The sequence below is a fragment of the Limulus polyphemus genome, unplaced genomic scaffold, assembly GCF_000517525.1.
Source record: "Limulus polyphemus unplaced genomic scaffold, Limulus_polyphemus-2.1.2 Scaffold1432, whole genome shotgun sequence".
NCBI lineage: Eukaryota > Metazoa > Arthropoda > Merostomata > Xiphosura > Limulidae > Limulus > Limulus polyphemus.
Window position 1 is genome coordinate 134,620 of NW_013667042.1, and position 22,506 is coordinate 157,125.

The 22,506-nt window shown below is 34.3% G+C and overlaps 1 protein-coding gene across 7 annotated transcripts in view; it reads right to left on the bottom strand.

Annotated features, from left to right (window-relative positions):
- Positions 1-22,506, bottom strand: part of LOC106463532 (telomere length regulation protein TEL2 homolog) — a 114,515-nt gene that overhangs the window by 61,659 nt on the left and 30,350 nt on the right. For all 7 annotated transcript variants that reach the window (XM_022391067.1, XM_022391065.1, XM_022391066.1 and 4 more), the window contains 4 exons: positions 21,405-21,546; positions 15,387-15,523; positions 8,797-8,873; positions 8,250-8,381 (listed from right to left, as the gene is read on the bottom strand). In XM_022391067.1, coding sequence (XP_022246775.1) covers positions 8,250-8,381; positions 8,797-8,873; positions 15,387-15,523; positions 21,405-21,546 — 488 coding nt within the window. The remainder of the gene's footprint in view (positions 1-8,249; positions 8,382-8,796; positions 8,874-15,386; positions 15,524-21,404; positions 21,547-22,506) is intronic.

A 22,506-nucleotide genomic window follows, 5' to 3' on the forward strand; every position in this document is an offset into this window, starting at 1 on the left:
CTACGTAATTACTTACTTTCGTTTTACCTTTACCTACTATTAGTTTTTTAGTTTTTAGTTAGTAATAAAATAAATTATAACTACCTACCACTATCTATATATATATATATATATATATATATATATATATCAAGCTTTGTTCACAGTTATTACTTATTTCTAGCTCAAACAGTTTGAAAACTGAATTTTCTAGGATGGGGTGTGAAAAACTCCAAATTTAACTAAATGCACATTTATTTTTACAACTTTTAAACCTCTAGAATTAACAAATTAATAAATATATCATATGAAAGCTGATATTTCATTTTTTGTAATTTATTCAGCATAGAGCTCTCTTTTTCCTTATATTGACTGTAAATATCTAAGCTTTTGGTTATTATTTCAGAAGTCTCTCTCTCTTTGATCAACTGCCTTTAAATGATCCAATTATATCATGGTTTTGTTTCCTTTTTATACAGAATAAAGGAAATACACATATTTTATGGGTTTCTTTGTTATCTTAAAAAACAGTTCATAAAATCTGATTATTCAATGCTTTTAGAAATTACATTTTAATTTATTTAGTGGTGAATTAAGAAAGAAATTTTATCTTCACTAATATCACGGGTATATATGACAATTTATATTGACAACATAGTGCAACACTTGGATTGATAATTACTTTAACATTTCTGTTTTCCTCTAAAAAACTCTCAATGGTAATTGGAATCTAATCGAGTTTTTTGGTGTTCTTGGCCCTGACATGAATTTAGAGGGAATTGAAATTTCTGTGGGTAATAGTGAATATAATGTCCAAAAGGAGTATCTACATATCTTTTAAGAATAGCATACAGGAAGATAAACATAATTATATCATATTACATCAGATTTCATGATATATAAAATGTTTTATTCTCAAATTTTATTAGCACATAGTGTAATTAATCCTGTTATTGTATTTGTTGCTATTCAAGAATGTGTATTTCTTGTAATAAAATAAATTAACAAAAACATAGCTGTGCAAAGCTATGAAAATTGGCCTAGAATATAAACACAAATTTCAGCTTATGATAAGATAATATAAGGATAAAAGGTAAATACATAACAACCTTGAGTCACAAAATCAGTGTAGTTTGTAGAACAAGCATGAGTGAAACCAAGCTTTTAGGCCAATAGTTACTTGTGTAAAAGTATACAATACAGTTCTTAATGTACAGATTTTATAGTCATTTGAAATCATACATTGACAAAAAAATTAATTTTAGGCTCACAAAAATGCAATGGTTATCATACTTTAGACTTTAAATATATGCATGTATGAGATACGGTAACATTTACAAGTTATTAATTTTTAGACTGCAAATGCAGAAATGGCAATATATACTAACTTACAAGTAAAACAGATTAGTATAGTACAATATTACAGTCAAATAAGTGATAGTCTGGAACCTCTAAGCTTGCTAAACAAGATCACTTTTTATGGAAAATCTCATCAAGGACAAGACAAACTTTAAAGAGAAAGCATTTATGTTTACTTGTTTGTTGTTAAGCATGAAGCTATACAATAGTCTATCTGTGCTCTGCCCAACATAAACATTGAAACCTGATTTTTAGCATTGTAAGCTTGTAGAATTACCACTGAGCCACTGGAGGGAGAAGAGTGCAAATCAAACTTATATTACAGCATGACAAAAAATTTCAGAAAAACATGAAAAATCATTAAATTAACAAATAAAATTTACATTTAGTCAAAACAGTCTGTCAAACCTCAAAATTGGCATTTAACACAAACGAGATTCTGGAGTAAGTAACGTGGCAAAAGAGTGCATAAATAAAAAGGAGAACACATTCAAATCAATCCACTTTCTCTCACATAAGTTATCCACCAAATAGAAGTAAGAATTTGGTTACTAAATAAGAATGTCTGGCATCAGCCTGATTTAACAAGATAAAGAAAAAATGTTGCAAAGCATCATGAAGTTTCTGTTAAAGCCTAAACATTAACAGAAAAATGAGTATGAATATTCATAATTAAAAACTCAAAACAAACCATATAACAGTGAAAAACCCATGGAGAGGAGATAAAGAAAGAACATCACTTTCTTTAGCTCTTTAAGGTTTATGCCTTAAATAGAACTGAATAGTAAAACAAGTGAACTATTCACTGTCAAGTATATGAGAAGCACTTACACTAATTCAAACAGAATGGTGACAAACTATAAAGAACAAACAGAAATGGAAAAAAGCTTTTAAGGATGTAACCAATGAGAAAAAAGAGACAAGGAACTCAAGTGAAACAAGAAAGAACTGCTGAAAATATATAACCTTGACAACACACAACAGAAATTATCTGTCGAGAGCATGTTGTTCACGATTGAATGCTTGTAAGAACTGACCAAAAGTGAATAAATGAGGCAGAAAGCCCAGCATATTGAGTACAGACTAGAAAACAACCAATATAGAATAACAGGTAAACAACATATGGAAGAAAATAGTATGCAACTAAGGAAGAAGAGGAACAGGAATCTCACAAAAAAGGGAAATTCATCTTATTCTTTCAACAAAAGCGCTTTTACTTTAAAAAATTAAACCAAGAAGCCAGGACATGAGCTGAAGAGGTTGTGTGTGTGTGAAAATAGAAGAACAAACTTAACTAAATCAGACTAACCCAAAAATTAGGCCTGAAGAAGAATCACAACACATAGCAATGATTTATCAATATATCTAAAAAGTCACCATAAACACTGCAAACAACGTAATAGCATCATTTGAGTCTGGAAAAGAACAGTCCTAGAACCCAATACATGACACTACAAAACATGAACAGCTTAAATCCTAATTTAAATGAGTAAGTCCACAACAAAGCCAGAAAGGTAAGGTAGTGGAGATATAGGTAAGAGACAAATGTCAATAACAGCTATCAACATTCACAGTATAACTCCAGTGAATGAGAGTCTATGACATTAAAAAGTTTTGTATTATCAGAGAGCAGACAACCCCAAACCTATAGAACAGTAGGAATGAGTGAAGAACAATACAATTTCATATAACAAATCAATGCAATAAAGCTCAGAGAGAATAAAATAAGTCTGTACATCATAAGGTGCTTAAATGCCAATGATGTGCCTGAATCAGAATATTGTTATGACAGTGGAAGTCACGCAATGCTGGGAGCATGCACGCTGGAGTTTTTCGAAGGATCATAAATTTTCCTGGCAACTCTAGTTTGTTCCAGGCACCCTCTTTTTTAGTATTTTAGCCTGGCAAATAAAGCCAGCGCAAAAAAAAAGATAGAATTGCATAGATAGATAATTGAGTCAAGCGAACAGTAGTCACCATAAGTAAAGTGTGTGAATCGCTGTGAATTATCTCCATGTTCTGATTACTTCCTGCTGTGTTATTTGTGTTAGTGATTTATTTGTTTTATACAATACTCATTAATCACTATTTAACGCCTATATACGTTTGTAAGATCATACATATATATTTGGATTCAAAGTCAAAGCACACTAATCATTAGGCAATGCCCAACCCCCATATGGAGTAAAAGAATTAAACAAATATAAGCAATTTAAGTAGCCATGAACATGGGAAGTTCAAGACCATGAAGGTAAAATGACTTTATTCTCAAATGAGTTTTAGATTCCTCACTGATCTCACAAAACCATGGAAGAAACAAACCAACATGAAAGAAACAATTCCATTCCAATCAGAAAATTCATAGAAGTATAAGTGAGACAATGACTCACAAGAGAGATAATTTCTAGTCTTTAGTCGTATGATCCAAACTGACATGTATGGTCAAAACAAAAATTAACAGACAGAACCAATCTGTCATAAAAAAATATTCAAACCAAATCATAAAGCAAGCTTAATAGTTTCACGAATCATCTCAAAAGAAACTACCTCAAATTAAGTAAAAATCAATCAAAAGTCAAAGTCTCCAAAAAAAGATTGTTCAGTTCATCAAAAAGTTTTTAATAAAGCTTGAAGAAAAGAATTTCAGCTCAAGTAATAAGTGACATAATAAAAAAAAAGAACCACAGAGCAATTCAACTCGGGTCAAACACTGGTTACCAAGCCTTAAGTATCATGGATATATCAGCATTCAAGAATGCAACTTTTGATTTGAGCCATAATCCTTGTAAGGTCTTTAATAATGTACTAGAGAACAATATTAATCAATTGACTGCAGTTACTCTAAACATGCACAAAATTCTTGCAAGTGGTACATCATATACAGCACAATCACATTCAACTGTTGGAAGCAGACTGTACCCTATATGGTAAATCAGCAATCAATGGGTTAATGCTAGCCTCATACCCTGAGACAAGTAAGAAATGCATTTTGTTTGGTTTGAATTTTGTGCAAAGCTACACGAGGGCTATCTGTGCTAGCCATCCCTAATTTAGCAGTGTAAGACTAGAGAGAAGGCAGCTAGTCATCACCACCCACCACCAAATCTTGGTCTACTCTTTTAGCAATGAATAGTGGGATTAAACTTCACATTATAATGCCTCACAACTGAAAGGGCAAGCATGTTTGATGGAATGGGGATTCAAACCCACAACCCTCAGATTATGAGGCGAGCACCCTAACCACCTGGCCATGCCGGAACAAAATGCATTTGGACTGTTTGCCGACTTGACACACTAGTCCAATGGGACTAATGACTTAATATTGTGTGTCTGTTTTATTTTAGGATTTTTGATATACTCATATTTTATTTGTTGCTTTTTCATTTCAAAGTGATATTAATTTTTCACACTCATCATGCTAAAATTATTTATTTGCAAAAGCAGAAAAGGATGAAATTTAACAGGCAATCAGAAAATTTTCTTTCTCTGTAGATGAACACTGGTACACTTCTCAGTTTGTCATTTCAAGTGCTCTACAAACAGAGTACTATACCAGTCCAAAGCATCTTTGAAAATATATACATTATATTTAGAGTATTTATTTTATTAGTTAAAATAGATTAAATATTGTTTAGTAATTATTTCAAATGTTTAGATTTTGAAAATATTAATGGTTTTATATGTTTATGTGGTATTTTCAGTTAAAAACAATTTCCTGAAATATTAGATCAGGTAGGTCCACTATATAATAAGAGTTTTGGCAAAATATATCACAAAGTAATACTGAGTTCTGTCATAACTAACTAAGTCTGTGCTAAGAAATAAGTGGACTGGACATCACTTGCAATATACCTTCTTTATCTAAACAAAACAAAGAAAGAGTGTGTGTACAGAACTTCTGAATGACAAACAGTCATCTTTACTGGTGGGATGGATTGATCATCTGGTTATACTCCATTAAGACTAATTTCCAAACTGACCATTCATTAAGGATGATGTCCCAGACTCACTAGTCTGTACATTCTTAGTTGAATTGTTGACATCAGAGTTACTCTGAGCAACTAGTGCTACCCACTGACTGGTTATTCGAAGAGAGGCTTTACCTCAAAATATCACCCGATCTACCATTGGAGGACACTGCTGTCAACCTTCATACACATGGTACAACTTTACAGCTATACCTCCCATAGGCAGACCAAGTGTTATCTCCAGGAATGACAAATAACAAAAGCATTTAGAATGAGATCAACTTAATGAATTTCTTGACCATGTGTTATGCCAAAAGTGCACACACACACACCAAATTGAATGAAAAATTCTGAAACATTCTACAATAAAATAAGAAGATAAAAATGTATTGCATGCCCACATACCACATGCAAAGAAAATACTCTGTTCTGTGTACACACTGCTTTATTAACAAAATATTTGTATAACTAGCTCTGGCTGAATAATCAGTGCAATGAAAGGAAATACCTTTACAGAATCAAACTCTGTTAATCATGACATTAGTAGAACTAGGTGATAAACCAATTAACTGATATAAGTAATTACCCATGAGCATCATATATATATCATTAGTGTCAACTAAATTAATCAATTAATCAAAATTAGTGTTTCTAATCATTACTGTTTTCAATTATTTCAACTATCCGAATAATCAAAATATTGTCTTATGATTTCTCATTATTATTTTTGATATTTGGTTGTTCAACTTAATCGACTGGTGTCACAACTCATAAAAACAAGCAAAAATTGAAATTAACATTTCTGATTTTATCTTCTTTTATCTCCTTCTTTTGGTAATGGTCTACGATTTACATCATTGCTTAGCAACAAAACTACCAACTGATATAGTTATTAAGCCAACTATAGTGTATATGTTGAATGCTAATATACATGTTAATTTGTTTGAAATATTTTTTATTCTTTATTTTTTGATAACTTTGGTGATATAAGAGCAAAATAGTTTATTTCAGAAATGATTTAGATATGGAATTGATATTTTTTGTTTCATGAGCAGCTTTATGTACTTGGGCCTAGCTTAAGTTATTGCACACTATGTCCTTACTTTAGGCTCTTTTAACACACAATAGTAAGTTAAATAACATTATATTTATATTATTATAAATATATAAAGCCTAATGTTTAAATTACACTACAAACAGACCTACTATTACTAACCATAGAGTGAGATAATATTTAGTTACATGTGTATAAGTGTGAATACATAGTATTTAAATTACGCAATTAAAAAATAAATATTTCTTTAATATTTACATACTTTGTTAAAACATGAATAGAAAAATAGGAATATAAAAACATTTTAAAATGTTGTATTATGCAGCAATAACTAAACTGCAGAAAATTTTTCTGCTTTCTTTTAGGATGCTTTTTAACATTAGAAATAACATGTAAACATTGTCAATGCTGTGTATAAAGAAATATTATGAAACAAAAATGTAATTTTTGTATTGTAAATAAAATTGTTGCTAGTTAATTTATAGCAATTTTTACAGAGTTTTCTTAACACCTGTCATTTTTGATGGGCTATACACTATTAATTCTTATAGTACATTGATTTCCTTCATTTGAATCATTTAATTTCAGCAAGGAGGACATTTATTATCATCGTAACATTTCTTGCTAAACTAACATTGTACTGCCTTTGTTTCTCTAGTATCACACTGTGACTAGAATCTTTACTAGTTTTATCATATGAAACATATGAATAATTATGTTTAACAAAGAATTAGCTTATTTAGTTTTAGTGGAGTAGTGTTGTGAAAATTTGTAGATATAAACTCATGGAATAGTATTAATTGTATTTTCAGTTTGTTACAAGTTGTTACGACAGTGGAAGTCACGTGATGCTGGTAACACATCATGAGTTTCTAGAAGGATCATGATTGTTCCTGGCAACTCTAGTGTTTGCCAGACGCCCTCTATTTTTGTACATAAGCCCAGCAAATAAAGTGGAGACATAATTGCAGATAGGGAGATATAGAGACAGATAATCAAGTCAAGCCGTAAGTAAAGTGTGTAAATCGTTGTGAATTATAGTGTGTCTTTAAGTTAAAGTGACTGTGGAAATTCTGTGTATTGCAAAGTTGTATTGCAAAAGAATTAGCTAGTTTTATTTAAGAAAGGACTTGTATCGCTAAAGTTCCTTGGGAAAAACGTATACCAGGATATTAACAAACGATAAGAGATGTAACAAGGTTTTGTACTACATTACATATATGATACATTTTCATGTACAACAGTTTAAGACTAAAAAATTAACTTAATCTTAAACTGTTGTAGTTGAAGATGTATATGATATTGTTCAAGCAATTTGGTGGCCTCATGATCCCCTAGGATTGGACAAAAGGCCTTGGATATAGCAAATATATCGTGTTTGACATTCTTCTTTTCTTTCAATCATAAGTTTTTAGAAATATTAAATGAAGGTAACAAAATGAAAACAGGACATTGAATCTCATGAGAATAATTGAGTAATTGAATGTAACTGATTAATGAGCCCAATGATTAATCGATCATCAGAATCCACTGATCATCCAGTTCTAGACATCAGCATGTATTATACGGAGAAATGGTAAATTGGAACTAGTTCAGCAAACTTGTCATAATTTTACTAATGCCCTGGCTGTGGATTTTTGTTTATATTTAGTACTTTCTATTCTAAACAATATTTATGCCATTAATTAGCAACTGTAAACTTTTTAACATTTCATCGTTCATGTTATTAGATATCATAAATACAAAGAAAAACCATCTCATACAAACATTGACCTACACGACAACAATTATCACTGACAAGAAAAGGTTGAAAATGAATACTTGTATACAAAAACGTTTTCTAAATAAGACAGTAACAATGGGTAATTTTGCCTATTTAATGTACTAACCTGTCTAGAACTTCACTGATGTCTTTCTGACTGTCACTACTGTTGACTTTTTCCTCTGTTATTTCACAACTCTTTAGCTCTCTTGTTATACTGCTTACATTCTTGGTTACACAAACATTTCTTTGATCACACCTTTATTGAAAACATTTATATAAGTACACAGATGCTCACACACACATTTCAAAATAAATATTGTTGCACAGGTTTCTATCATTGGGTGGTTTGTTTTTTTATTATAATAAAGGTCACATGAAATCACAATTCAGGTGATTTTATTTTACAGATAAATGTAGAAGGACTTCCAAATTAACTAATAATTTATTTATCAGGCTTTTATATGATTCCTGTATAACAGTTTCAGCATAACAAATGAACAATAACTTTACCTATTGTGACATTAAAGTGGTCCAATAACTGAACTTCATAAGCTAGATACTCAAGTATATAAAAAGTTGAAGCTACTTCTGTTGGCTTCAGCTCAAACAATTCAAACTAAATATACAGAAAATTTAAATTAAATAAGTATAATTAGTTAATTAGGTCTTACCAGCTTGTAATATCCAAAGAGTTTTCTTCAAGCTTAAGTAATGACTTCAAATGTTTAGAATCATTGGTTACTTCATACTGAAAAAACGCAAAAATTAATATAATATTGTATTACTTTAAAATGACATTATCTCAGTAATAAGCTATGTTTTTCAAATAAAATACAATAAATACCAGCATGTTTTGAGAACGGTCAGAGTACAAGTCATACATAAAACTGGAAACCAAAAAAAGATATAAAGAAAAATGTTATCGTTATAAACTCATTTAAAACTGTAGTATCTACAGCAAATTTTGCATACAACAAAAATTAGCTCACTAACATGGCAAGGTTGAATAAAAAAAAAATCTGGTGTTAATGGATGTTAGCTTAAACAGAGGAATGGCTTGAAACTACAATTCTTCTAAACCATCATGACTAAAAGCAGATATTTCATACTGAACATTTGATACTGGTACAAAATACATCAGACAAAACTTTGATTAACACTTTTGTAGCTTCTCAACGTATTTATTTCAAAAACTGTAAATTAATCAAGAAACAGATTAATATTTTAAATTCAATGTAATAAGCTTTTTATAGCTCACTTATGTAGGATCAGGTAAGAAAGTTACTAATAAATTTACCAAAACACAGTTTACCTATTAGACAGATAATAACAAATGCTAATACTTTGGAGTTTAGTCTTTATTCAAATAATAAACCCTTTGAAGTTAACATTTTCCTGAACTGAAAATGTATTTCCAATAGTACTTACCTCTGCTGACACTACAGCTATTTCTTTATCTCCAGGGTTTCTACTCTTTGCCCATCTAAGCACTGAGAATGCTTGCTCCAGTCTTTTATACCCCACTCAAATGCCCTTGGCAAATTCTAATTTGCAAAATTCTCCACTAACTTCAATGTGCCCTGTATCTAGGTACTGTATATAAGCACCTCATTCAGATAATGTAATCACTTTTTCAAGACATAAACTGGGTTTTAATGGGGAGGTAGGGTGGGAGAGTGTCAGTGGAGGTAAGTATTACTGGAAATACATTTTTAGCTTAGAAAAATGTTAACTTTCAAAACATACTTACCTCTGCTGACACTATAGCTAGAATCCCACATTGAAAAGGAGGAGGGGCCAGTGCAGGCATGAACCATACAGAAAGTGTCTGTATGGAACAGGAGTGTACCAAGATAAAGATGGTAAAAGAGTGGGAGAACCGCACTTCATCCAGCACAGATGTGCTCTTCACTGGGAACTCAGTTCCTATATCAAAGGTGGAATAGAATATAAGTAATCATCAGTATAGGCCAGCCTCAACCAGATAGCCAAGGTTCCACAACTTAGGGTTGAAATTAAGGGGTCGTGGTACCTATATCCCACGTTGGTGGCTAGGGCTATTGGACTGCAATGTTATATATATATATATATACTTTTGATTGGATTGCAACCTGTAGCCACCGGAATCATGACAAGAACGTAAGCAACACTTTCCCCTCCACCTGAAGAAGCCAAAAGGCAACACCCCAGGCTTGGAATGACAGGATCATGTACGCATTACTCAACCAAAGGAACAGAACTCATCTGGTCTGTAATTATGAACATTCATCCTCACTCCTCAACTAAGTGAGCAAGGAGTATTCTTCTTGCCCCTGGAATTATAGAGGACATGGAACCCATGTTCAACCAAGGACCTAGGATGGGACAACTTCGTGTACAGAATTATGAAGAGATAGTGGACCTCCTTCTATGAACAACATACGAAACTGACATTGATCAAAAACAAGGGCCATGCACCCCCCCCAAAAGGATAATTTTGTGTCAAATCTAAACCTGAAATACAAGTAGGCTCCCATAGAGATTGGTGCCACTCTTAATGACATCTCGAAAAAACATCCAGGGACCCGAGTAGGAGGGCCCCCAACTTTGCCCTCTTCTCCAAGAGTGGAGGAAGACATTTGAAGACATTCCTCTGTCTCGGGGGTAGGGACTCCCGAGCTCCAATAATAGAGTCTGTGGGAGCGGGTAATATGCATTGAGGAGTCCTGAGGAACAGTGCTCTGGAAACTGTGCAAAAGTTGAGCCAAGGTCCCTACATTTTTAAAATCAAACCAAACCCTATTTATTCAACCTAAAGATTGGCAGGGATGGGCAGGATCCCTTTTAGCTTTACTCAGGATAGTCCATGATTGGTGATCCATAATAATAAGGTAATACCATCCGGTAGGTGTCTAGATAGTCTTATGGAACACCCCATTTCAACAGAGCCTATTGGAACCTGTAATAATTATAGTGAAAGTGGTTGCTAGTGCAGAACTGAAAAGAGCTGCCTGGGCAACACTTGTCACAGAGTGGGAACCAGTGAAAAATAAAAGGTCTCTGGAAATAAAAGAGTATATGATTGAGGAAAATACTCACCTCTGGTAAAAATCTAACAGATGTGGTCAAAATAGCTACAGGGGTAGTCAGAAACCCTCAGAAGAGGAAATTGCCAGATCATGTAAGTAATGAGATAGGAAAGTACTAGGAGTAGTCTGCATACCAGCCTGCACAATGTCTTTCAGAAGACAATTCAACTGGGTGGCTAATGACATAGAGATATGACCAATCTGGTGAGATGTGACATGCAAAAGATTCCTCTCCTGTAACGATAATCCATTATAGGCCAGGTGAATCAATTTATGGAGCCACCTCGTTAGGGTAATGGGAGATAAATCATGGGAAATAGAAGAATTCCAATAATGAACAGTTGATTCTTACTACCTAGAAATGAGTTAGTATGAGCCACATAACAGGACATAACAAACAATCAAGATCAGAGTGGTCATAAAGGTGAGTAATGGCTGGCAAATGGATTGATGAAAAGGATCTTTCCCCCTACCTGGCTGCCAGAGTCTTGGGAAGAAAAGACCTATCAGGGTAAAGCAGGACAAACGTGGAATGATAAAGAGTCTGATGCACATGGATTGCAAACAACTCCAACAGACGACATCCACAAGCCAACATCAATGAAGAATACAATTTAAGAGAATGTGAAACAAAGAACACAAAACTAAGGGCTCAAAGGGAGGATGAGACAACTGTAAAATCCCAATTTGGCAATTGAAAAAGTCGTTTGGGTTAAAGAATACAAAAGAATTTCAGTAGACCTGACAGTACTGAGGATTCAAAACCTTCTGATATTTGGAATACGGAAAAATAGTGGATAAGGATGCTTTATGTAAAGCCACCACAGATGAAGCAAGACCCTTCTCAAATACCCAAGTCATAAAACAGGATATGGTAAATATTTAAGGATGAAGAGGGCTGAAATTCCTTTTAATACACAACTGATGACAAGTATTCAACTTCTGTTGATAAATGGCCATAGTTGGCCTATGGAGAGAGTTAGTTAAGTGCATAGAAATCTTAGAAGTTAAGCCCTTATGTTGTGCAAAGGGCCAGATAACTTCCAAGCATGAAGATTGAGTTTCTGAACATCTGGGTGGAGAATGTCTGATTGAGGTTGTCTCAACAGAGATGGCCAATGTGAAAGGGGTAGAGGTAGACATTCCTGCAGATACCATGTTTGAGCTAGGAAATATGGTGCAACCAAGAGAACTCGACAGGGAGTGGAATGAGCCATAGTCAGAACCCAGGGCAATAGCCGAACTGGGGAAAGGCATACAGATGTAAACCTGTCTAGTCCTGCTGAATGCATCTACTGCAAATACTTGAAGATGAGATAATGGAGACCAAACAACTGTAGTTGAGAATTCCAATGAGTTGCAAAAGCATCGATTGTTGGAGATCCAAAATTAGAACAAATCCACTGAAAAACCTTGTGATGTAACATCCACTCCATCAGATAAATCCAGTTATGTCAAGCCAAGCGATCTGCAATTAAATTCATCACTCCTGGAACATGACATGCTAAAAGACTGATAAAATGGGAATGAGCCCAGTAGAGAAGATCCAAGGTATGAAAACAAAGGTCTCGAGAATGTGCACCTCCTTGATGAGAAATCTGAGATACCACCATGGAATTGTCAGAATGTATCCTGACAATTTTTCCCTTCAAAAGAGACTGACCTACAACCATTGCCAAGGCACCAAGGAGTTCTAGAACACTGATGTGGAGGTTAGACTCCACATATTTTGTCAGTGACAGAATATATTTCTCGAGTACCACTTTTGTGGCTTCTTAAAGGAGAATCTGAGAATGTTGTTCTGCTAATTGATGGGAGGGTGCCAGAAGGAGCCAGTCTTCCATATAATGATGTGTGCACAGGCCCAAGGAATGCAGATAGAAGAAAAAGCTTGAAAAACTCTGCAGAAGACATACAGTTCTGATGCAAGACCAAAAGGTAGAGCTCTGAACTGCAGCACCTGACCCTTGTGCACAAATCTGAGAAACCTCCGGGAAGATTCCACTATAGGAATATGGAGATAAGAATTGTTAACATCAAACTTGATCATCCAAAGCTGTGGCACAAAGTGCCATCATAGGTTGAGAAAAGATTCCATTGTAAAGCAAGGAGGATATATAAAAATTGGTTGAGTCGAGACAGATCAATAATTAGAAGCCAATCTCCTGTCTTCTTGGGTAAAACAAGTAAACGAGAATAAAATCCTGGAAGAATAGGATCAACCCCTCTCTACTGCCCTTTTGACTAACAACTTTCTTATGGCCTGGGAGTGAATTTCCACTCACTGTGGATCTGATGGAGGTGAAAAGGAAACCAGTTGTGCAGATAATGATGGAGGTGAATGATGAACCCTGAAGCCAGAACATGGAGTACCCATGGATCCTTGGTGAAAGAATCCCAGATGTCCAGAAAGTGATGTAATCAAGCTCACACTTCTCCCTCGCCCACGGGCTAGTTACAGACACTGTTATTGATGGTCTGTCTGAGCCGAAGATCCTTGAGGATATGGACAGACTCTATTATGGAAACCAATAGACCTATGAAATGAAGGAGGGGATCAGGAAACACTACGAGCCCACACTTCCAAATTAGCACCAGAAAGGCAAGAAGCCAATGATGATAAAGAAGAATGTAAATGAGCTGAATCAATTCGTGATTCTAACGTCACTGGAACTCCAGCTAACAACATGGGACAGAGAAAAGCAGCTCCTTATAACTCCCTGAGGGCAGAAGATGCTAAAGGAACATATCATACAAAACATCTCTACCCAATAAATCCCCAAAACAAACCAGCCAAGAAACCAGAGAAAAAACTGAAGAAATCAATCTGACTAAGGTAGACGTCAGCTAAATCCCCAACTCATCATCAAATTGCTGAGGGGAATATTGATAGACTTCTGACAAAAGTTGGATAAAAGATAAATACCTCAGGACAGTCGTGAGAGTAAGACAAATCCGAGAAAACTGATCTGTTTAATGTGATCACAGGTTCCAATCTAGACCCCCACAGGTCCAAAAGGGGGTCCGTCTGTTGGGAATCTAAATATACCTCCTCCTGGTGGTGATAAGCCAAAGCATGTTGTTTTGAAAAACGTGATGGGGACAAGGCATAGCTATCCCATCGTGTAACTGAGCAGCAAATCTCCCCGCATAAACAGCAATATCAGAAGAAGGAGGAAAACCAAGTAGACTCTTGCCATCCTTTCTGCCAACAAGGAAGGAGTGGAGCCAAATACAATAGAAGAGACCCCCAAAACCACACAAACCCAAATAACTAACTGAAGAAAAGGGGCTGGATATGGCTGATCAAGATGATCCTCTGTTGAGGTCAACCTAGTAAAAGGAGTTGGAAAAAGGGAGTCTAAATTCTCCCCAGCTGATCCCGGGTCATATGCAAAAGCCACCTCAGAACCTCCCAGAGAGACACCCTCAGTCCTCATATATGTCTCCATCTCGCAACAGATAATATCACAAACAGTTTCGACTGACAGTGACCCCTCCCCTAGCCATTGACAAACACCAGATAGTAGAGGTGGAAGAGAAGAGATCTGGTTGGCCTTCGTAGTAAAAATATTAACTCAGGAATTCATACTCATTGGTTTTTTTGTTTGTTTGTTAAAGTAATTTATAGATATAAACGAAGATATAACCGTGGTAACCAAGTTCAGAGTTGCAACGTAAATTAAGAATAATCACAACTCTTCTGTTTATCAAAACCCTCGTCAAATGTTTTGTCGAAAAAAAGTGATTTCATTAATTGAATGAGGTGCTTATATACAGTACCTATATAGAGGGCACATCAAAGTTGGTGGAGAGTTTTGCATTCGAGTGGGATATAAAAGACTGGAGCAAGCATTTTAAATGCTTAGATGGGCAAAGAGTGGAAACCCTGGAGATGGAGAAATAGCTATAATGTCAGCAGAGGTAAGTATGTTTTGGAATATCATTTTCCTTCTAAAGATATTACTTAAGATGTAAAAATAAGATATATTAAAATATTGACACTGATGTTACTAACCTTTCTTTCTTTCTCTCCTACAAATAAATAGCTTAAGTAAAAAAAAAAGGTACTGATAAGCATAATTGACAATACATAATGTTATGGTGTAAGATACTCTAGAAGCTAGAAAATAAACATTTAACTAGGATCATCAGTGACAACAAATATATGAACAGTGCCAAAAAGCATTTACCTCAAACACAAGCTTGGGGCCTTCTGGATCCAAAACTTTAGAAATGTTTTCACCTACAACCATTCCTAAGGTGCGAACTGAGTTGTCTGGACTTCCAATATGGATTTCTACTCCATGTAGCAGTTTAGTCAAAAGTTCTATTCATAAAGAACATTAAAAAATTTTTTGAAAATACTTTATTAATGCTCTTAATTGCAATTTTGAAAGAAAATTGTATTATGATAATAATCACTTATAAAACACTAATGCAATACACAAACTATACATGTATGTAACTTTAAGCAAAGTTTTCTCCAAATGTGTTAATGTAAAATAATACTGGTACTTTTATGCAATATACATTACTGCCTAGTTAAAGTTTCTTAAAATGCACAGCCTACTTGTGAATGTCATTTTGCATATTTTATTTATATAACATGCAAACTTCATGAACATTATCGACAGGTTTGTATACCTGTGCATAAAGGTGAATACATTCATCAACATATCTTCTAATAGGGAGAATTGTTTTCAATGCACATTGTATATTAATATAAAAACCCTATGAAATAGTGTTTTACTAAAGTGTTGTGTTATAATTATAGCATGAAAAGGTTATTCATTTGTTTCGTTAACTTATACAGATATGGAATCAATCATAGATTACATTCACAACTGAGTTACTCCTTGGCTAATGATTTTGTTAAAAGTGCTTTAACTGATTTAATTTACTTAAGTTAATTCAGTTGACATGTAAAAGTATCAGACTATGGTGAACACAACTTTGAAATTACAGTAACAGTGAAAATCACCTTTTGTCAAAGTTTTCCAACATTTCTTAATGTGAGTGAGTTATAATAGTGTTAGTTAATTCTGTTATTCAGATCAAAGCCTCTATGGTGGTGGTTTGAATTCCCACTAGTTATTAGTTCAAAATAAAAGTTGGCTATGTCTAAACCATTTGGGTCACTAACCTGGTTATTTAGCTTATGTTATGCAATGAGAACAGAAAATAAAGCTTTTAGTAGGACCTGGATTCTAGCCCATAAAGGAGCAGGGTCTATGTGCTCTCTGGTACATTCTATGCCATTTGGGGTTGCTGAATATTCACATTGTTTACTGACAGAATGAGCACTAAACATTGAACTTTTGCCTATTTAAATAATATTCCAATGATCAAAATTACAAACCAGTTAACATACAAGCTAAATATTTTGTGAAATACTGAGGCAATTACTGTACAAATAAGCTTCCACTTGGACAAAACACTAACCAATAATTTACAAAATGAACCTTTTAATAGGAAAATATGGAATATTACATATGTTTATGCACGAGCTTTTGCCTGTCCAGCTACTTTTATTTTTCAATTCTAAGATTTAAGATTGGTCGGCTATCCATCAATCACCCAGTCAGAAGAAGCAGCTCATAGAAATTTTGATTTAGCATGAATATTCAAGCAAATGAGTAAATATCAGATTGAGACACTCTAGTACTGGTATTTTGTCTGCAGTAGCAACAGCCCCTCCACCCTGACCCACACACAACACAGTAAAAGTGAACTCGAGTCCATCTGAGTGAGGGAACAGACACACTTATAATACATGTGTGAGGACTTATGATGATTGGTCCTGCTCTGAATCTAAAACCCAGCCACTGAGAACCGACATCCATGTGAGGGTAGGATGGGTGATCCCAATTGAAGGGTTGAACTGCAATTTGGATAGCTCACTCCAAAGCTACAACATCCTCTTGGACAGACCCATTCAAATATGGAGTGTCAGATTAGAGGACACCTCATCATCTTCACCAGCAGAATAGGACCACCCTACTCTCAACTGAATGGATTCATTACTATTTGTATCATATATCGATATCACATTCAGGAGGATGCCTCCGTGGTCCACCACCCCAGTGGCTCGGAACTGGAAAGTGGTTAGTACTCCCAGACTTCACTGGAAGAAAAAAAGGGGTGAGAAAATGCAGTGGAGAGTCCAGAGGAATGTCAACACTGAAGACAGTGCAAAAGGAGACCACAAAAACCATATATTGAAAATTTACAATCAAATCAAACAATTAAAACAACACTTTATCAATGTCAATAAATTTCCATCACAAACAGTCAAAAAATTTTACACACACACACACCTAGGCCAAGAGCACAATCAATAGCAAATAAATAATAATAAGTTCAATGAAACAACTCACTATACAACCCTGCAATGCTGCATACTGTATATTCCCTAAATTAGCAATAAAATAACCAACATTTGGAAAAACAACAAAACAGAACATTGGAGAAACAAGCCAAAAAAATGGAAACTAGATTCAATGAACAGAAAAAACACCTTCCCACGTTTTTGAACATTGCAAATCTAATAAGCACAACATAACCATAGAAAACACCAACATATTAAGTAGAGAAACAAAGACAAATAAATGCAAAATCAAAGAAGCCCTACTTATACAAAAACTCAAACCAAAATTGAACCACCATAAAGGAACACCTTTATACCTATATTAATTAATCACCTACTGACTGCTACGCCCCCTACAATCTTGTATCCATTCACAGTCTTGTCCCCAAGACATTTACCCATTAACAGTCAGTTTCAAACTGTCTTTGTTAACCTAAAGAAGACCTAAGAAGGTTGAAACATTGTTCTTGTATTATATTTTAATTAACGTTTTTAAATACCCATACCAGCTGTCTCTCTGCTATACAAACCAGATTTGTGTCGGCCAGGAAGGAGCAATCAGAAAAACCTGACACAGATTGGCAAGGATGAACAAAATCACCCAGGGAAGATGATGAATGGGATGAGAAAATAAACAAATAAACAAATCCCAAGCCTGTCTGAACACAACAACAGCCAAGGCAAGTGGATGAGAAACCGGAGACAAATACATACAGCTCCGAAACAAGCTCAAAGGGCAAGGAATGAAACTGGTATCCAACCCCATGGTGAAGAAACCTTAAGACAGCCCCATAAGTGTTGAAAAAAAAGAATTATGGTCATAAGAATATAAAACATCGACCATAGGTATCCTCAGTCCTGGAGAAATGACTCACCAGTGTGATAAAAGACAATATACTAAAAAAGAAAAGAATCAAGAAGTGATTGAAGTGGGACATATTGATCAGAGAACTTCAATCTGCCTTCAAAATACATGACTAATGGTGGAACTCTTAGATGCAGGACGGGGAAATGACGGGAAGGTGCTGGACATGACATATGAATAAAGAATGCAAAGCCCAAAGAGACAAACGAACAACCAAAAAAAGAAAAATTGAATGTAGCAATACAAATACCTCACATGATACTTAAGTCACAGGAGAAACACCACCCCCCACCCCATAAAAACATGCCTGTGGAGAAAAAAGGCCGTCTGTAAGTCCCAATTACAAGTAGAAGGGAAACAAACTTTGTACAAGATAGTGTCCCACCCAGAAGATCCCAAAAGCAAAAATGCCATTTATGTAAGGAAAGAGCCAAAGATGGGAATCACCCCAAAATAGAGGTAAGGAGGAGGAAGATATCTCAAGAAAAATCTTCAAGACTTAGGTGAAATGCCTAAGTAAGGAGGGGTGTGGCAGCCACTACCAGCAGGAAAGGTGATAGGGGAAGACAAACAATGGAAAATTTGGCTATGGATAAATGAATAGGATTAACAGATTCTGGCCCCCATATAGGTAGCAGAGAATCGAAGTGCAGAGAAGCAAGAAAACAAAAAACAATCTGCCTGATGGTAAGCTAAGGGAAAATAAACTAAATTCCATGAAGGGCAAGGCATGCCAGCACCATCTCTCAAAAGAGAGATTAAAAGGCCCAGCAAGAATCAAAATGTCTGGAAAAATATGGAAGAAAAAAAAACAACAACTGTGAAATGTGTATAAAAAGGGCTGAAGTAGGCCTAGCAGTACAGGGCTTGGAAGGCCAATTCCTAATCAGGTGGAGGAAATTGTAAAGACAGATGTCACCCCTAACAAGTTCAAGGCAGTTTGAGGAGGAAGACGAGCCATATTGGGAGAACGTTGAGCAGACCCCATATCTAGGGTTCCACAAAATTAATTGTAAGAAGTATAAAATAAAATTAATTATCCAAATGAAAAAGTCATTATATTTTAAAATTAAGGATGTGTCTTTGTCAATAAAAAATTTAGTAGATGTTATTTGTTGAACAAGCTATATATTTAACCTAATTTACAATTTACTAATAAGATGAATGACAGGTAAGCCTAAAATTACCAAAAGACATATTAAGCCTAATCTAATGCTGTAGTACAAAGGATATCATTTAACGTTAATCTAAAAACCCAAACCTTACAAGAAGTAGGTACAAATCTAACTAAATGTATGTCATTGAAATCAAATAACTACAAACAATAATATTAATATCAAAAATATTCAAAAAGCTGTAACAGTATAACAGTTTTTCTGTACAAAGTCAGTGGACTGTACTCCAAATATGTGTCCCCCTGAACTCGAACTCATATAATGATCAATCTCCCAATGTAGTAAAGCTGACAATTCCTCAGTTGAGTTCTGCTACCTGAAGCCTGGGTAAATGTGCTGGAAGTAAATGATAACATTTCTGAACAATAAAGGTAAGTATCATGTAAAACGAAAAAAAAAGAAAAACTCGAAAAGAGAGCGCAAACAAAAAACGTCTTGATGATAGCATTGCCAGAAGAAAAGTGATAGTTCAGTAGAGTCGAATAGAGGAAGTCACGTACATCATGAGGCTGTGCTGCACTCCTATTGGTGGAGGGTTGTCCCATGATGATTTACATACGAGACACAGTTGAACCACGTGGATTGTGGGATATGTGGGAGCCGAAGGCTTGTGGCATGGCAAAAAAATTTTGCATATAAAGGGCAACACTGATGGAGAAAAGCTATTTATATGACAGGAGGTAATGTACTGTATCAGAAATGCCATAGTATAGCAAAGCATGCATAAAAAGAAGTACACTTTCTAACTGCAGTATTTGAACTAAAAATTCAAGCTGTGCTAGTTAGTAGGATGGATTATAATAAACAGTATGAAAGTTATCATAACACTTCAAGAAAAACTGTTGTATTTACTAAATGTTTCACTTATAAATTATTTGGTAGTGCCATATACAAATTCTCAAGTGTAACAAATAATAATATGCCTAAGACTGATTTACAATATCATAATAATTTTAAATAGTTCAATGCATTCATGTGTAAGTAAAGTATATTGTTGAACATTACACTATTGACAATTCATTAAAAAGAGTGCTTAATTAATAGATATATTTTTAACTGATATATAAAACTTTAGCCCTGAGGAACGAAATGGTTTACACAAAGAACATAAACTGGGTATGTCCCTAATTCTTCTATTATCAACCTATATTGAAGAAACTGAAAGTTTGCCCTTGTCATTACACAAAATTCTGGTAGTCTTTTTATATTATGTGTATGCACATTTAAAGTATAAAGGCAATGTGTTGTCTTAAACCAGAAATTAAAATTTGTCTGTGACAACTGACACAATTTTGTTTATGCTAAACATCTTAGTAATCTATCCAACTACTCCTCTAGAAAGGAGCATTAAACATTTTGCATCAAGTAGGTCAAAGTACACATGTCACAACCTTTTACAGAGTTACATTCAAAACTTAACTAAACTACTTTATTATCAATGTATACAAATAAACTTAACATCAAAACTAACTATGCAACAACAGCTATTAAAAATTCAACTAAGCTAGTCAATGCATTTCCTTTGGGAATAAAGTTTAAACTGGAAGTGAAATTGTCATTCTCTGTACAGAAAACAATGTAATATATATTAAATGCCAGACAGAACTATTTGTAATTGATGAAAGAGGAGATGTGACAGGTAGGTGTGGCAAGAGGGGTTTGATTTTCTAGTTTATGGTTCTGTAACTCAATAAAATTGAAGGCTATAAAAATCATGCTTTGCCTGAAGGATGAAAACATTATACTGATCAATTTAATTCTAATCAAGTGTTTTCATTCTTAATTAGAAGTATCTGTTTACCTTGTTTATATAGACTAAAATCTAATCCACCCAAATGTGCTGTGCATATCATCAAAGCTCTGGTAAGGTAAAACTGTTGACTATATGATCTGTGTCGAAGTGCACTTCCAGCTCCCCAAGCATCTAACAATTTCAATAATGTCTGAAAAAATATATATATCAAAATAAACATTTTCACATTAATTCACAGTTTGAGCTGGTAGACAAAAAGATCTGTTTTTAAGCAACCACAAAGTGATTGCAGAAAAAACATTTTCTTAAAATATAAGTGAAAAACTAAGAAATTCACTAAAAGATTAGTCTCCAATTTTGAGTTTAATTTCCAGGGTAAGACCTGCTAACATTCCAATCCTTATCAGTGATTTCATCTTTCAGAACAGTGAAACTGCTAATTACAGATATTTTGCTATGATGAAGAATGCAGGGGGAAATGTATTCAATTAAAATGTATGTGGTAATCCAAGGTTGCACATTCAAACAATTATCTGATCTTTGCAAAAACAAGAGGTTCATGGATCTAATACACAGAATGAAATGTACAATGACTTGCAACAGCTGGAATAAAAAAGATAAATAAGAATAAAAATAAAATAAAAAACTACTTTCTGAGATAAATAAATAAATGAAAACCTAAAAAACATTTCAGATTCCCACACCAAGCATTCATCAGAAGGCTAGTAAAAAAGAAGAAAACAAGTAGAGAAGGTAATAGGTTAACTGTAATTTAAACTCTAGCTCACATGGTCACCACAGGAATCTGAAATGTGTGCAAGCATTCATCAGAAGGCTAGTAAAAAAAGAAGAAAACAAGTAGAGAAGGTAATAGGTTAACTGTAATTTAAACTCTAGCTCACATGATCACCACAGGAATCTGAAATGTGTGCAAGCATTTATCAGAAGGCTAGAAAAAAAGAAGAAAACAAGTAGAGAAGGTAATATGTTAACTGTAATTTAAACTCTAGCTCACATGGTCACCACAGGAATCTGAAATGTGTGCAAGCATTTATCAGAAGGCTAGAAAAAAAGAAGAAAACAAGTAGAGAAGGTAATATGTTAACTGTAATTTAAACTCTAGCTCACATGGTCACCACAGGAATCTGAA